Raw genomic sequence first — 16,898 nt, 5'->3', positions numbered from 1 at the left:
GAAAAGAGGAAAGAGGAAAGAGAAAAGAGAAGAGAGAAGAGAGGAGCCTGGATCCCTCCTCTTCCCGCCCTCCCTTCAGAAGCTGACAGCCACTGATGAGGTGCCTTCTCGGTGGCCTCTTCTCGAAGAGAAGCGAAGCTGCTGGTGGAGAGAAAAGGCGCTATTGTAGCCACAGAGGAAGGACCAGGAGCGCATTTCCCGGGTGGCCCGGTGCTGTATTTTCCTGAAAATCCCCACGAACGAACGATCCCGGTCTCCCCCGCCGCTCCCCCGGCCGGGGCGGGCGCGGGGCGGGGCCGCGGGCGCACGTGACAGGGCGGGTGCCATGGCGGGCGCGGGGGCGGCGCGCGGCAGCCTAGAGCTGGCCGGGGCCGCGGGGCCGCCGGGCCGGGCCGAGCAGCCGCAGCCACAGCAGCCGAGAGCCGTCGCGATGTCGTCCGTGGCCTCCTACGAGAGCCTGGTGCACGCTGTGTCCGGCGCCGTGGTGAGCGAGCGGGCGGGGGGCGCGGGGCCCGGCGGGCGGAGCGGCCGTGCCGGCCTGGCGGGGGGCGCGGGCCGCCCGCTGCCTTTGTTCGGCCGGAACGGGCCGGGGAACCGGCCGGGGCTTGGCCGGGCTGGAGGCCGGGCCTGAGCAGCTGGAGGCACCTCTGAGGCAGCGGGAGCTGCCCCTCAGAAAGCCGGGTTGGCGCACCCGAGCTGGGCATCCCTTCGCTAAGCTCAGGCAGAGGGGCAGCGCCTCAGCTGTGCGATCGCAGAGCTGCCCCGAGCATCGCCCTCCTGCCGCGGCCTCGTACGAGCTCAGGAGTGCGGAGGGTGAGGCGGCTCTTGGGTGCTGATCGAAATGTAAAGCGGGCACAGTGCAGCCGGAGGAGGTATCTGGCCATCACTGAATTTAATTTTTCATGTGGTGCTTGTAAATTCAAAAGTCGCATTTAGTTTATGTAGATTTCCTAGTGTGCCCAGCCCTTGAATTTTTCTTTTCAGAGTGCTAGCTCTAAAAAGTAAATCAGCCTTCTGCTTCCAATAGATAAAGAATTTTAGTGCATGCTGGATTTGGCATACTGATGGATGGAAAGAACTCCTTGTGTCTCCTATAGGATGAAAGTTGCTAAATGTTATTGAACGACACACACTGGAACAGGCTGCTCAGGGAGGTCATGGAGTCTCCCTCTCTGGGGACATTCAGAACCCACCTGGATTCATTCCTGTGTCACCTGCTCTGGGTGACACTGCTTTGATGTGGGGGGGTGAGACTGGGTCATCTCCAGGGGCTCCTTCCAACCGTGACAATTCAGTGTTTCTGTTATAAAGGCTGGTTCTAAAAGGAAAAACAAGACTTTAAGGGATGTTTTTGTTTTATTATAAATAAACACAAGATTTTTGTCTGCTCTTTAAATTGTTTTAAGTTTGCTTACTTAAGCATCAAAGGCAGTGGGGATTTTGTTTCCACTTTCAAAATCTGGAGCTTTCTCAAATGATCTCATTGTTGAAATACTACCCATTTTCCTTTTGCTGGCTTCTGCAGAAGTCAGTGATACTTTCTAGACCTTGCTGTTAGCTTTTCCCTTCAAATACAGATTGCTGTAGTCAGGCTGTGCCCCTGAACAGAGTTTGTGGTGTGAACCAAGCTTATACATCCAGTCATAGACTCAGAACTGTGTTGAGCTAATGCATCAGGAGCACGTGAGACCACAACATGATAACTTTTGTTTGTAGTCTAATATACTGAAAGCTGATATACCTTCTAGGCAACCTAGTCAAATTTGAGATGAAGGAATATTTTTGTGAACAGTAAAAAAATAACCAACACAAAACAGTGCTTGATTTCCTGTGAACTTTAATTGAATTACATAAGTATTCTTTAACTCTGCATGTAGCTGCAACATAATCTTCCTGTTGCAAAGCTATAGGGGTGAGAATTTCATGGGAGTATTATAGAGCAGTCAGGCTGCTTCATTAGCTAAATGGTGGCTGAAAAATAGCAATGAAACTTTTTTATACGTTTCACATTTTTTTGTTGTTACTATTTTTTATAAATCCAAGCTTCAGGCTGTGGTCCTGCACACATCTTTTTGGCAGCAATCACCTCAGGCCATTTATTCCGGCCACCTCTTGGCTGCTGCACAGTTGTTTGTTGGGTGCTGTGACTGGCCAGTGAACTGATGTCCTGAAGAAGTAGCTCAGTGGAAAAAGTAGTTTTCAGCCAGATTAGTTTCTGTGTCTGCATCATTGTGTAGTGCCCAGAAAGTTTTGCCGCCAGATTGGAGGAGGCAGGGGTGCAAATACAGTTGACCAAGAGGCTGGGATTACAGGGACCAGCCTGTACCTGTCCCTGTGATTATTCAGTGGTAATGTGACTTGGCAAAGCCCCGAGATCCAGTGCTGACAGGCGTGGGGGGAAGGCTGACAGTGAGGCCTCACCCTTCCAGCGGTGCAGGGTAACACGTGGCAGCATCTGTTCTGCACTCACTAGCATAATCTTACCTGCTGGTCTCAGTGCAGTTTAGCAAGGAATCTAAGTCCCTCCTGAGGGCTTTTGTTGTTGGGGAAAGGACTGGTCCTGTTTATCCCTCTTTTCCTTTCTTCTAGCCATGAAATCCTGTCTCTTCCCTATGATGCTTCAGGCAGCCTCCTCATCATGTAGTTGAGTTGTTCCATTTGTAAACCCAAGAGAAAAGTAACTTGGCTTTTCTATTTCCCTCAATTTAGCAAAAGAAGGGGAGAGGGTACAAGTTGTTTTTTATGTGCGATGATCTGCTAAGTCAGTTTAGTTGTCTCATTACAAGTCAAGCACTGGAACAGGCTGCTGAGAGAGTTGGTCAGTGCCCCTGCCTGGCAGTGTTTGAGGCATTTGGGAAATGCACTTAAGGTGCTTGAGCTGTTGGTCAGCCCTGAAGTGGGGTGGGGGCAGCAGGACTAGGTGATCATTGCAGATCCTTTCCAAACAGACTGTTCTGTGTCTTGTGGCCACACATCCATTGTGTCCTGTGTGACACTACCTGGCTATTTCCTCATTTCCAGTTTCTAATTCTGTGCAGGTGTGTGTGTTGGTGCTGTGTGGTGCCTTGCATTGAGCCTGGGATCCAGGATAAATATCACTTTGGGAGGATGGAAGCAGGGGAGGGCTGCAGGTTGTAGTGACTGTGCAGCCTTGCTCTGTGTGTAGGTGTAACTGCATTCTGAGGCTGTCTTCAAAGTTGCAGTAATGCAGCTCCCATTAGGAACAGCATTATGGCTCTTTCTGGCACTTTTTTTTTTTTGTGCTGGCACTAACCTTGTAACTAAGATATGTTTTTTAGAAATATTCAGTCAGATGGGTTCATTAATCCACTTGCTGTCCAGCTGGGTACATGGTAGGTGAGAATGATACAACACAGGACAAGTGCGTGGGAGAGCAGAATGAACTGTTTTGGCAAGAGCCCAAACTAAATGGGTTAAAATAACCAGGTAATTGTGGCCAAGTCTTAACATATGCTACCTAGTGTTAAAAAAAACTGGAGAAATTTAAGTCAACCCAGAATTGTTTTAGCGTGGAAACCTCATCAGAAAAATGAATCCTCTGTTGCTGGTTGTAGAGCTAGGTGCAAGCAGCCTGCTGAGGAGCTGGGGTATTTCCAGAGGCAGAGCTCACTTAAATGTATGGCATGAGACAGCTGTAGAAAAGCTCGAGTCACACTGTGCACTGTAGTTTAAAAGCAGCATTGAGTGACTTGCTGTATCCCAGACCTTCCCACCATTTAAACAGTTGGCATGGCTGCTAACAGAAGAGGTTCCACAGCTTTAGCAGCCACCTGATGTGTGGGAAACAGGTTTACACCAAGCCAGGGCCTTTTTGAGGCTAATAGGAGGTAGAGAAAGTTCAATGTTTATTTTCTGATGCCACTAGATCAACTTTCAGGCTTCAAAAACTTTCTCTTTTGGCAAAAATCTTTTAATGGTTTTAATTTTAGCTTGATCTAATGCAAGAGAAAAATAACCCTCTTTTGTAAGTATGGGACAAAAATGTGTTATGTGTGGAGTTTATCCCCTTTTTAAACTTACTCAGCAGACTGATTTGGGGGCAAGAAGTGAAGAGTTACAAAAGTCTAGCAGGCACTGTATAAGCAACTGATACACTATGCAGCCAGTTTATTTTGTTTTTCAGGGCAGTATGACTGCAATGACTGTATTTTTTCCTTTGGATACAGCTAGACTTAGACTTCAGGGTAAGTGTCAAAATCTAGTTTCTTTGTACAATGGCATTTCTGTTCATCTTGGCCTGGGCATTTGTAAGGGAGGTTGTAGTGGGGGTGGTCTACATGAACAGGAGTCTTACTTGTGTCACATTAACACTGTTTTTCCAGGTAAAGGTAATTCTTCCTGTTGAAAGTTGGGCAACATTTTAATTAGCTGAAAAGGTTATGTGCTCTGTGGCTTTTAAATGATTATCTAAGACCAAAGACAAAAACAGAGATGAAAGATTGCGTAGGATTATATTTGTGTGTTGTTGTTTTTGGCTGCTGAGAACACTTTGAAATGCAGGGGCAATATAATGAAAAACAGAATTATTGAGAGGATTAATTAAAGGGAAAATCCAGGGTTAGAATTGGGATTAGGAATATCTAATGTTTACAGAAATGCATCTGGAATATGAACTGTGTTCTGAAACTCTATCTTCTAATCTAAAGTCTCAGACTCAGCAAGCATTTTAGAGCTATGACTAAAGCTCTGTTAAGAACTGGAGGCAGATTATCAGCCAGGTTGTCAGAAGTATGGGTTGAGAAATGAATAGCTTTCAGTGCAGGAAGAGCCTGCTTTGCTGAGGCTTAGCTGTTTGCAGATGAGCTATAGGCGATTGCTCTGCTACTGGTGCTGGTCTGATGTCCAAGGAATAACTTTGAGAGCAGTTAGGCAGGCCCAATTCTAGCCCTCTACCTAAGGGGAACCTAGTTTGAGTTCATGTTGCAACTACTGGAATTGGTGATTAGAGATACCCTGGAGCACAACAGAACCTGTCAGTCTGAGGAAGAATAAAAAAAGGAAGTAGCCTTACCTAGCAAATGAAAATAAGGAGAAATAGGGTATTTCTGTCCTTTATGAGGAAGAAGAAACATGTGCTTGTAGAGTATATTCAGAATTGCAAGGATAAGGACTTGAAAAAGAGTGCTAAAATTTTGAATAATCTAAAAGTTTGATTGTTTTGCTTTCCAGTTGATGAGAAACGGAAGTCAAAGACAACACCGGCCGTCCTTTTGGAAATAATCAAAGAGGAAGGCCTGTGAGTAGATATTGATTTTCTGTTTGTCTTCATGGAGATAAGCTCTAAAACTAATTTGAATATGCTTTTAAAGTGAAACAATTAGCCTGTATCTGTGTGGACAGATTTTTGTTCCAGATTGAAATGTCTCCACACAAGTGTGATACGACTTGCATAATCTTATGTGTTCATCTTTAGCTAACTAGGATTAACTTTCTTGAGCACCTTATGCAATTGATCTGTTCAGTGATGTAACTGTGCCTTCATTAGTGAGGTAGCTGTGCCTCCTCAGAAATGCAAATGTACCTTCATATACCTGATCAACCAGCTTTGTCTGCCTGGATTCTTGGGTGTGTCAATTTCTCAATAGCCAAGATGAAACTCCTGGATAACTGAGCCACTTTCAAGAGAGCTCAGACATGTTTCCCAGTTGGAAGGTTTTTATTTTCTCCTAAGCATGTAGAAGTAAACAACACATGACATTTTATGCTGGTGGGATTTAACATCTGTCTAAAAACAGTTAACTTTCAGCTGTGCTGTGCTTTAGTATTTGTCATAGTCTGAGCTGAGTTGGCTGGGAAAAACAGTTTTATGCCTTTCCTTGTTAGAAGTATTTTCCTAACAGAATCTCTGGAACTCCTAAGTAGACTGGTGCTTGCAGGACATTAAAGCTGATGAAAGTTTAACTTGGCCCATAATGCTGTGTTACCTTTGAACTTGGGCAGATGTATGCATGAAGAGTTCTCTGCCAGTTGATCTCTCTTGTTCACATTCCCACATTACCTCTGTCACATGAGGGTGGCAAGTAAACTTCAATTAAAAAAAAAAAAAAGAAAGAAAAAAGTAAAAAAGAAAAATGAAGTAATTAACCAAGGTGGAAAGACTGCTAAAGTGATCATCCTGCTTTGCCTGTGAGAGAGAAAAATCAGGAGCTCTGGCAAGAGAGGAACATTGTTTCTTCCAAAGGTATTGGGAAGGCCTGACAAAGCAATGGTTCTAATTTAGAGAAGTGTCTGAAGTTACAAAAGAAAGTCCAAACAGCAACAAATCTGAAATATGATGTGAGATCATAAACATCTTGTTCACATTAGCTTGTAGAGTCATGTCTCATTACCATACTTTTGTGAGACTGCTCTTCTCATCTAGATAAAGCAAATAGGTTGAGCTGAAGGACTTGCTGCAGAAGTTTCAGACAGCTTTTTCCCTGCTCTTCCATCCTTTTCTAAGTGATCTGAAAGGTGTTCACTAATGTGCACCAAGTTTTTCTTGCAGTGAATCATGGATGCTGCTACTGACAACTTAGTAATTAAAATAAACTCATGGGGTTTGTTTCAGTTTCATGTTTTGTACTACAAGATGTTTCATTTGAAAATCATCAGAAGTCATTCCTAATAAATCAATCAAGCCCAAACTAACACTCAGTTAGAGGGCATAAACCCTAGAGGATGTTTCTCTCTTTCTTTTCCAGCACAGAAGAGATAGATAATGTAAGAATTGTTGTAATTTGGCTTATGAATAACTGCATAGTCAGTTAATCTGTAACTGTCTGGTTAGCTAAGCCTGTAACTTCAGAAGCAGTTGTAACAATAAGATGTATTCCCAGCTACATGGGAGGGAGAATCACTCATGGATTTGAGATGAAAAAGTAGCATTTACATTTTAAGCAAAGTCAGATGTGGTGTTTACCAGGCTTGCATCTTTTACAGTCTTGTTGGAGATCCTTAAATTCTACATACTTCTAGTATTTAATGAATTCTGAAGAGCCTCCATAGTTACTGTTGTTGGGGTGATTTTTTTATGCTTTTAACATGATACCAGCTCTCTGCCTGTTCTGTGCAACTCCAGTGAAGGTGTGTATCCATATCTTTTTTGGATGTGTTGTAGAACATGTTGGGAATGTAGGACAGCTGTTGAAGTGTCCCTGTTTTTCAGGATCATCAGGCTTGTTAGAGAAGAGAGCTTTGTTAGGCAGATGTTGTGAAATCATTCCTAAATCAAGACAGGTTTAGATGATAATTCAGTGTTTCGTCTGTGATTAATCTAGTTAAATTTAGCTAGGTAATGTCTTTTTCTTTCTGACTGATTTGCCCTAGATTTTACAGTAAGGCATTTGTTAGAAATTCTTCCCACCTGTGTATCTTCTGTCCCCAGGTTGCATCCTTGACCAAACTCTCCTAGGAGGACTATATGGATTTCAGTAACTAGTCTTCAATTTTAAAATTTAATGTGAGAATCCAGATACTTTTTTTCCTTACTCAGGAGTTAAGTATGGTTTTTACCATTGCTGATAAAGACATATCTAGGTAGTACTTCCTGTAGTACACAACATTGTATCTCTGGGATCCTCCACCAGCACACAAAATCAGCCACATCAGCCACATAAATACTTCACTGATTCTTACTGTGACTTTTTGCTCCCCATTAGGTTGGCACCATATCGAGGATGGTTTCCTGTTATCTCCAGCCTTTGCTGCTCCAATTTTGTTTATTTTTATACATTTAATAGTCTTAAAGCCCTCTGGGTCAAAGGTCAGCATTCAACCACTGGAAAAGACTTGGTTCTTGGGGTTGTTGCAGGTAATACTTTAAAATCTCCATTTTGTCAAGAATGTATTTTTGGTATATTCTATCTAATGATTTTCTTTATGAAGTCCTTTGGAGGCCACTCTGAGTGCTCACCCCTCCCACTGTATGCAGACCTGCTTCTTTGTGATTGCTCCTCTGTGTCATCCCTGCCTCCTAAGGAATTGTATAAACCATTCCTGTTGTGAATTCTGGCACAAAGCAGTGGTCTTGTGGCTTAGCATGATATTTGTCTGATGTGGTGCTTACCAGGTATCTAGGCTTCAGCACTAGGATGCTGAAGAAAAGAAAAGGGAGAGGTGATAGATGATAGTTGGGTTTTTTCCAGAGGAAAAGATATATGCCAATTCTTAATTAATTTAAATTACAGTAAGAAATTTTAATGTAAGAATTTGGGTGTCAGTTTTCAGACTTGGTTTTGGGTTGTCCTCTGAAAGTGACAGGAAGTTCCTAGTTATATACAGGTCCAGTGGGACCAAATGCTCTTTTATTCTGTCCTCTTATGTGGATGCTGCAGTGCTTTCTTTGAAGGGATGATAACATCTGTGACTTTTCTAGCACACCCAGTGTGAAAAGTTACCACTGTGGGCTTTGTGTTTGCCAGTGATATTCTTCAGGGACTATTGCTCATGCAAATGCATAGAATCAAGCTGATTAAAAAAAACAACCTGTAAAAAGATCCCTGGGTTTGTGGATTTTTTGGGGGTTGGGGAGGAGTTGGTAGTTTCTTATACTTTCAGTGTAGGTATAGTGACTGTCTGAATAGCTGCAGGAAGTAAGGAAGGAAATTCTTAAGCTGGCTCTATGTCTGTGGTAAAATTCCATATGTTTTGGAACAAAGGCTACAGGAATTAGGGTACGAATTACCATTTACTTTTCCCATATGTTGTGTTGGTTTTATTCCCTCTTCCTACCAGAAATTTCAGTAGCATGTGAATCAGGGGAAGAAAAGGGGATTAAAAAAAGTTTTGAAATATTCTCTGCTGATTTTCTTTGTGCTGTGTTTTGCATTAGGAGTAGTGAATGTACTCCTGACCACCCCTCTCTGGGTGGTGAACACACGCCTGAAGCTGCAGGGAGCAAAATTCAGAAATGAAGACATTGTACCAACCAATTACAGAGGCATAATAGGTAAGCACCTGTTGTTGTCTTCAACCAAAAAGAAGTTCATGAAGTGAAATGTATCAAGGACTTTCAAGACTTCTGTTCTTTATGAACGATTTCACCCTGTAATCTCTGTGCTGCTCTGTCACTTTGCAGTCATTGAGTTTTACAGGAAACCAGACTTGGCTATTTGTGATGGAATTAAGATTTTGCAGTGTGCACTCCTGTAACTAAAAGACCTTTGCAGGGGCAGATATGTTATCATACAGATAATGGAGCAGTAGTGAGCTCCATGAAGTGATAGCTGGGAGTCTGAGTTTGGACAGACAGTCTGAAAATTAAACTTCACTCACCTTAATCTCTTAATCACATGTTCAGGCTTTTAAAACCTTCTTTTAAAACCAACCAACCAAATAACATTACTGTTACTTTGAAGAAGGTTTGGAAGACCTTAATGTGGATTCCACACTTGTAAAAGAATAGAGGGGGCTGCCTGAGCAGATGATTAGTTTTGTGTATGTTAATTGTGGTGCGAACAAGAACCTCCTTTGTCACTACCTTTCTCTTAACTTCTGGATTAAAATGAAAGTTTAGTTAAAAATGCTTGCATAAAGGACTGCAGTGGATTTTTATACACTTGGAATATTAGGCTTTAAGAGTAACTTCTCATATCTTTTATATTCAGAGTTTTGTACTCAAAATATTAATAATTTTTTTCCTCACCTTTTGTCTCAGATGCTTTTCATCAAATAGTCCGAGATGAAGGAGTCTTAGCTCTGTGGAATGGTACTTTCCCCTCCTTGCTGCTGGTCTTCAATCCTGCAATACAGTTTATGTTTTATGAAGGCTTTAAACGAAAGCTTTTGAAAAAGCAGCTGCAAGTGAGTATGTTTTGAGGCCAGGTGATGAAGGTGCTTTGTTACAAGACAGGATTTTTGATATGCATCATTTGAACAAATTCAGAATAATGGGTTTGGTTTTGGTTCTAGTATTTTCAAGTGGTTTTTTGAATTAGTTTGTCTAAAAAGGGTTCAGCATAATGAAATTATATGGGAATCTTTCATGTCCCTAGGGAAGAGATTCCTGTAATTAATTCTTCTACCTGTAAAATAGAACTGAACCTCTTCTCCACATTTCCTTGCATACATTCACAGGTCTTGATTAAAAGTAGAGATTTCAATTCTAATGTATCTTTTATAAGTATTTACATACTGACTGTTTTGAAGTCTGCTTTTAACACTTTTTGCCACAAATAATTACTTTTTTTTCTTGAAGACCTCAAAAACAATTACATTTTCAATGTAATTTTTCTAGAAATGGACACTAGAATTAAATGTAGCATTGCAACCATTCCTTCCTGATTTTCTAAATAGAAGTGCAATCGCTTTTCTGTCCCTTCTTTATACTGCTCTTCTTTTTCCTTGTCTATATCAGATATGGACTCTCAGCTGAACTCCTGTTCCTTTTATGTTCCAGTAAACTGGAAAGCATTTGTATTACATTTTCAGATAATGTCATAATATATCTTTAAGATGCTTTGCTGTTAATTAGTGATTTTAGAATGTTAGGTTATACCAGTATGTTACCAAGCCATCTTGTTTTTCCCCCAAGACATGGTAAGATTATTTTTACATGAGATTTTTACATCATCAATGAGGCTTGGGTTTTTTACTGTCTTTAGTTAATACTGCAGCTGTAGCAGCCTATTTGTACCTGATGGATCTACTCCATTACTTTATGCACATTTTTGAACGATGAGCTTAGCTTCCATCTGCATTGTTATTTTCTTGTTGGCTAATAACATACTTATTTATGTATTTATTTCTTGTGTTTCTTTTAAATTACTTAGTTCCACCTTAAATTAGGACATTTCTTTGTCCGTGATCAGTGAAGAGGGGGTATAATTTTTTTTCCAGCTCGAAATGGTAATTTTTATTTTGAAAAACATTTTTCTTCTATGTGCTTGTTTCCTGGTTGTCCTAAATATAGCAGGTTGACCTTTTTAAAAATGTGCATGTGTAAGTGTATTTTTGATTGCAATCAATATATTTTAGAATATATTTTGAGCTTGTTTTGATATGGGCATCTACTTACGTTCAGTGATTAATTCTCACTGTTAGACTGAGATGCACTGTAATCAGCATAGGCTGTAACAATGGATTTGGTACGTCCTGGAGCAGTGCGAGCTTTGGAGCTGAGCGTGGGCTTCAGCAGGGGTTCTTGACTAAAAGGGGATGAGATTTTTAGCCTATGGCATCAAGACTAAAATTCTGCCTGAGAGTGTAGTGGTTATGTCTCAGGAATACAGAGTGGTGTTCAAGGAATCTTTTGCTGTCACCTTTTCACAAGTACTGTATGACTTTTTGGTTTCACTGTTGCAAAAACTGAGATGCTTATTGATTGATGGTATGTTTAAATGATACTTCCTTATCTTTTGTCTACTCTTGGTGCTTTGAAGGGGTCTAATTGTATGGCCTTATAGCAACAGTAATCTAGTAATATTGAGAAATGCAAAACCAGGTAGAATTTACAAATAAACTTAAGAGGTGGTAAAGTTAATTGAACCATAACCAACTCTTTAAAATGAGAAGACCCTGAGATTTCATGAAATCTTTATGCCAAAGATCCTTAGATAATCTGGTAGCAGGTACCAGTACAGAATCTAAATACAAATACAAATGGGTAATTGGCTATTTTGGTACTATGTGCAGTAAATTTGTTCTTTATCTATTGAACAGCTCACGTCTTTGGATGCTTTTGTCATTGGTGCAATAGCCAAAGCAGTTGCCACCACCCTCACTTATCCTCTGCAGACAGTACAGTCAATTCTGCGGGTAAGTAATCATTTCATTTCATGGCAGCTCTGCCTCTGACTTGGTCTGTATCATGCAAGCCTTGTTTTTATTTGTGTTAATGGACCCATTGTTTTGGGATGCATTTTTCCCAATGCAGGTCACTGATTAGAATGGCTTTCCTCTTTGGTTTTGACAGAGCTTGATATACTGGTGCACATTTGTTTCAAGTTGCTGGTAGGATTGCCAGTGTATTGCATTGGTACAGTGTCCCAGAGAAGCTGATGCATTGTACTGCTTTAGGCACTGCAGAAATGTACATTTACTTATTGGAATATAAATGGAAAATGTGTCAAGTGGGAAGTTAAAATTAAATCTTCTAAAACCAGTCTGTTTCCAGATGACCTATGGTAATTTTAAAAAAAAGTTCTATTCATAGATTTTGTTGTTCAGATGATGGTCTGACCTTGTCAGTGCCCAGAATGTGATTCATCAGAGGAAGCTGAGCTCCCTCATAAATAATACCTTTAGCCATTTGCCTGGCCATGTAGGCTAATTGTAGTGGTAATGGAAACACTTGCATTTATTCTGACTTGCAATTTGTACATAGGCTGGATAATGCTGCTGCATTCAGAGTGTACCAATATTGGTGTAATATTGACACAAGACAAAACTGGGGAGTAGGAGGGAAGGAGACCTGGCCACATGTAAGCATATTGTACTTAAACTTGTGTGTTTTAAACTCTGTAGCAGTTAAATATTAATAAGTGTTTCCACATGAAATATATTTTCCTAAGTAAGGAGGAGCCTTAACTTGCCTCTACAGTAAAGCCATTGTGTATGTTCTAAAACTTGGACAAATTTGGAGAATGAGTTGAATTGCTGAAAACAAGCCTTCCATGCTAAGAGTATCACTTTTCAGACCTCTCTAATAAGGGAATTTTCATGTTAATTGTTCATCTGGAAAAAGTAATTTTCAAGCAAGTTTTGTAATAATTTGTAACTCTCTAATTAGAGTGTAATAAATGTATCTTGATTTTTGGTAACCTGTGAAAAAGTAGTTAGGATGCTATATTTCAAAGCAAGAGGATTTGGATATACTTACTGTGTAATTTTTATCAGCAGTCATCTTTTCTGAAATTTTCATAATTTTTGATCAGCTGCCTTTCAATGCCTTATCCTGTTTTAACAGCCTGGGCACATCTCAGTAGTAGCTAAACTAACAACACAGACTTCTGTTACTGGAATGGCAGATACAGAAAAACATTTAAATAAAAATAGCTCTATTTGGATAAGTTGCAACATCAGTCTGTTTTTAATTTGTGATACTTCTGTTTGCTCCTGATGTGAAGGAGAACTGGAAGGAAAGTTGGAGTGCTCTGTTTTAGCCACAGAACAGCTTCAGCCCTCATTCCTTTCCATGGTTCCTACAGAAGTGGTTACAGTCTTGAGGCTTCATCTTTTTTCTGTCTCCATTTAGCTTTTTGAACAAAATTCTTCTGACTCTTAATGACAGTGTAAAAAGAAGAAAAAAAAATCCAGTGCCAGTCCATCCTCTCCCTGTGATGATAGGGAGCACAAGGACCCTGTGTCTAGTTCTGCAGTCACTAGGGGTGACTTCTGTCCCTTTGCTCTATGAAAGAATAGCCAGGAGCCCTGAACACATCTGTTGAGGACAGCAAAAATGTGTGTCTGTGACATCTGTGCTGTCCAGTTCAGACTTGCTATATTTTGTGATGTGTTTTCTAATCTAAAGTTGGCATTGTTCTAGTTGATGACGTTTTTGTCACTCACACTAAGCAATGTTATAAAAGGTTATGAGTAAAGGTTTAGTATTTTCAGAACTAATATTCTGCATGAAAAAAAGTTGCAGGTGTTTTTTTTTTAATAATTTTAGCAGATTTGCACACAAATTAATATAAGCTCCATATAATTCATATAAACTTACACATAGTAACTAAGTTCTCTCATCAAACTAATACAGAACATTTTTTTTCCTTTTTAACCTTAAACCTTTAGAAACTTACTCTTTTTTAGAACTTATTAGAGATCTTTGTAGTAAAGTCTTTACACCTTTGCTTTCAACTCTTTGGCACAGTTCTCTTCTTACTGTCATATAATGAACAGTTATCCTGTGTAATTGACAGTGGTAGCAGCTTTGCCATTTCTTACTTCTCCCAGTCATTAAAACTATGTGACACTGGTGTTACTCATTCTGCAGTGAAACTGTTCTTTGGCCTATGTCTCAGTAAAGAGCAGATAAATTAAAGTTGCCTCTGGAGGTACAGCAATACCATTAATGTTCTCAGTGATCCCAGAAGAAAAAGTTCTCTTAAAAATTGAAGTCTTTTTTCTCTGTTATAGAGAATGCTAATCCTTTTGGGAAGTCTTCTGCAGTAAATACTGAAGTGTTAACATTCTAGTGAAAAATTAATTATTTTCTTCTCTCTTAATGCCCTTTGTAGTACAAAAATTGTCTAGTGGTGGAGAAAAGAGGAGAATGAGGCACCTAATGGTGGTGTGAAAGCCTGTGTGTAATCTGGCTTTCTGCTGTCTAGTGATTTCCACTAGCATTCTGTTGCTGCTGTTTCCTCCCAAGTTATTAAAACACATAGTAAAGCCTCTATCATCTTGCATTCTCTTAAAATTTCTGAGCTGCCTTAATCAGCTGGAATACTTTACCTACTGTCAATGGTAATTTCTTACACATAAGAAATAGCAGTTGCCTCAACATGTTCTGGGGAAAAGCTCATCCAACATGCAGTTACTCAAGTTCACCGTTCTTCTTTAGCACAGAAGCTTAATACAGTCTTCAAAAGCTATTAGCCTGTGCTGCTACAAATACAAGTGTACCAACTCTTGTATATTAATAATTCATAGTTACAGCTTGCTGGCAGTGCTATCAACCTGTATCAGATAAAAGTATCAATGAATGCTTGAAAAGGACTTGATGAAATTACTAGTTTAACTCTACAGCAGCAGCAGTCATGCCTACTGAAAACCAGATTGGCCATAAGCAAGTGTAGTGAGTAAAAAAGAAATATTATTTAGGCCAGGTAGGTAGATGAAACAATTTTGGATTCTTCCACAGCAGCTCACACATAAGTGCTCCAGGACCATTGCTGGGCAGATAAATTGTGTGTTTGACTGTGCAGTCTCAATGTAGTAATGACTTGCAGGTGTGTGAGGGTCTGTATCTTTGTGAAGTAAAAGCTGAGAAAGACAGAAAGAACTTGCTTTGAGTGTCATAACCCTACTAAGACTCTGCAAATTATGCTTTTGAGATCTTGAAAACTGCTTCCTCCAGAGCAACTGAAAGAGAGGAAATATTTGTTAGAATCCATTTTAAAACCAAACCAAATTACAGTAGTATGTACAGTTTTAATGTTTGCAGTGTGAGCTTTGGCCTCTGTTCTCTGCTCGTAGTTATGTAATGTGGAAAATGTTTAAAGAGGTTTCAGGTAGGCTCTCCAGATTTCATGCATGTGTGATGTTCTCTGCCAAGCACATGGGGATCTAGTACAGCAAAATACTCTTCCTTTTTTTCAGTTTGGACGTCACAGGCTGAACCCAGAGAACCGAACACTGGGCAGTCTTAGAAATGTTCTTTACCTTCTTCAACAGAGAGTGCGGTGAGCTTTCCCGTTTTATTTCTCCTACCATGATAGAGAAAATTTGACTTATTACTAACACTGTGAAAATGTTGCTGGGTCTGGATTTTGTTTCCTTTTGCCTCCCTTAAACTTGACATTTGAGTCAACCTGGTTTTTGTAATATATTGTAGAGTAGGCGCACAAACCCAGATTCTCCTAAATGTCTGTACAGTAAGTGACATCAAGGATACATATGGATGCTAATTCATTTCACCTCTCAACTTGAAAAGATGCAGGTTTCTTGCACAAAGGACCTTAAGTTTCTGCAGAATTTTTTCTTTAAAATATTACTAAACATAGCTGGCTTAAGGTCAAGAATGGGTTTAAGATTCCTACAGTTGGTCATCAACTTGTAATATTGATTCTTCTCTGCAGTGTACTGATTTACTTACAGGAAGCTGTTCATGCTTGTTCTTGTTTGTATTTTTTCTCCTCCGTAGGCGTTTTGGGTTAGTGGGACTCTACAAAGGCCTTGAAGCAAAGCTCCTGCAGACAGTCCTTACTGCTGCTCTAATGTTTCTGGTGTATGAGAAACTGACTGCAGCCACCTTCACAGTCATGGGATTAAAGCACTCGCGCAGACATTGAGGAGGAGCCTATGCCAAAGATTCTGGGGTCTAGAAAACACATTCCATTTCTGAGACCTGGCTGGGTAAACAAAGGGTCCTCACTTTCTCTGCTTCTCTTTTTAGCCACCTTTATCTCCAGTATTTGGAGAAATCTGGAATATGCTCATAGGACCTGTTGCCACGAATTCAGGGATAGCCCATTCCCTATTGTTCTGTGTACTCACCATGTTAAGAAAAAACCAGAGACCTTATTTAAGCACTTGACCTGAAATGTAAACTATTATGTGATTTGGTAATTTGGTTGATATTCTTGGCAAGAATGACTATCTCTCACTATACTTTTTTCTTTGCCCTCAAATTGTCCTCAACTATTCTTGGATCTTTATCTTCTTTCAGCAGCTGGTGGGGCTGGTTTTGTGTTATTTTCCTTGACCTGTGTTTGTCACTTCATATTTGGTTCATTAAAATAATTCATAAAGAATAACATTTTTGGCATGGTTTTCTTTTACCTGCAAGTATGTTTGTGGCACAGGATCTGCTGTTGCCCCAAATACCTGGTGATGAGGTCTCTGAACTGCTGGAATGGATATTAGAAGTGAGTATACAATCTGTCTTCTTGAATGCAGATACTGGCTAGATGGGAGGAAGATAACCTCTTGCTTTTTCAAGCAGAGTCCCTCAAGCTGCCTCAAGAAAATGGGCTTGCTACAGAAATACATGAAGTTTTATGACCCTATTCTTTGTGAGAATATGTGAATTCACACCATGTTCTTATGCAGATAGGGGGCACTGCTTCAGAAGTGCTATGCCTGCTCAAAAATGTGCTTTGTTTATTTTTCCACAGATATTCCCAGGCCATAAAGCCTAAAATGTGTATGTTCTAACATGTGTATGTTCTTTTTGCATAGTTTTGGTCAGTATTCCTAGACTCTAAAATCCAAATTGAATTGTGCTCTGTCAG

The 16,898-nt window shown here is 40.3% G+C and overlaps 1 protein-coding gene across 1 annotated transcript; it reads left to right on the top strand.

Moving 5' to 3' along the window:
* Positions 1–338: 338 nt before the first annotated feature.
* Positions 339–16,421, top strand: SLC25A17 (solute carrier family 25 member 17). The gene is made up of 9 exons (XM_058023321.1): positions 339–484; positions 4,145–4,205; positions 5,191–5,257; positions 7,662–7,813; positions 8,834–8,950; positions 9,659–9,804; positions 11,662–11,757; positions 15,265–15,347; positions 15,809–16,421. Exons 1-9 carry the CDS (start codon positions 431–433, stop codon positions 15,954–15,956), a joined length of 924 nt encoding a protein of 307 aa, XP_057879304.1. The 5' UTR covers positions 339–430; the 3' UTR covers positions 15,957–16,421.
* The last annotated feature ends 477 nt before the right edge of the window (positions 16,422–16,898 follow it).

Source organism: Melospiza georgiana, chromosome 4, assembly GCF_028018845.1.
Source record: "Melospiza georgiana isolate bMelGeo1 chromosome 4, bMelGeo1.pri, whole genome shotgun sequence".
Lineage (NCBI taxonomy): Eukaryota > Metazoa > Chordata > Aves > Passeriformes > Passerellidae > Melospiza > Melospiza georgiana.
The sequence above is the reverse complement of the archived record's forward strand: the minus strand, read 5'-3'. Positions and strand labels throughout refer to the sequence as shown.

Excerpts from the sequence above, each read along its gene's own strand:
- SLC25A17 (XM_058023321.1), top strand. The coding sequence starts at position 431 with ATGTCGTCCGTGGCCTCCTACGAGAGCCTGGTGCACGCTGTGTCCGGC. Across the intron at positions 7,814-8,833 it reads GGTTCTTGGGGTTGTTGCAG|GAGTAGTGAATGTACTCCTG; the intron begins GTAATACTTTAA and ends GTTTTGCATTAG. Across the intron at positions 9,805-11,661 it reads TTTTGAAAAAGCAGCTGCAA|CTCACGTCTTTGGATGCTTT; the intron begins GTGAGTATGTTT and ends TCTATTGAACAG.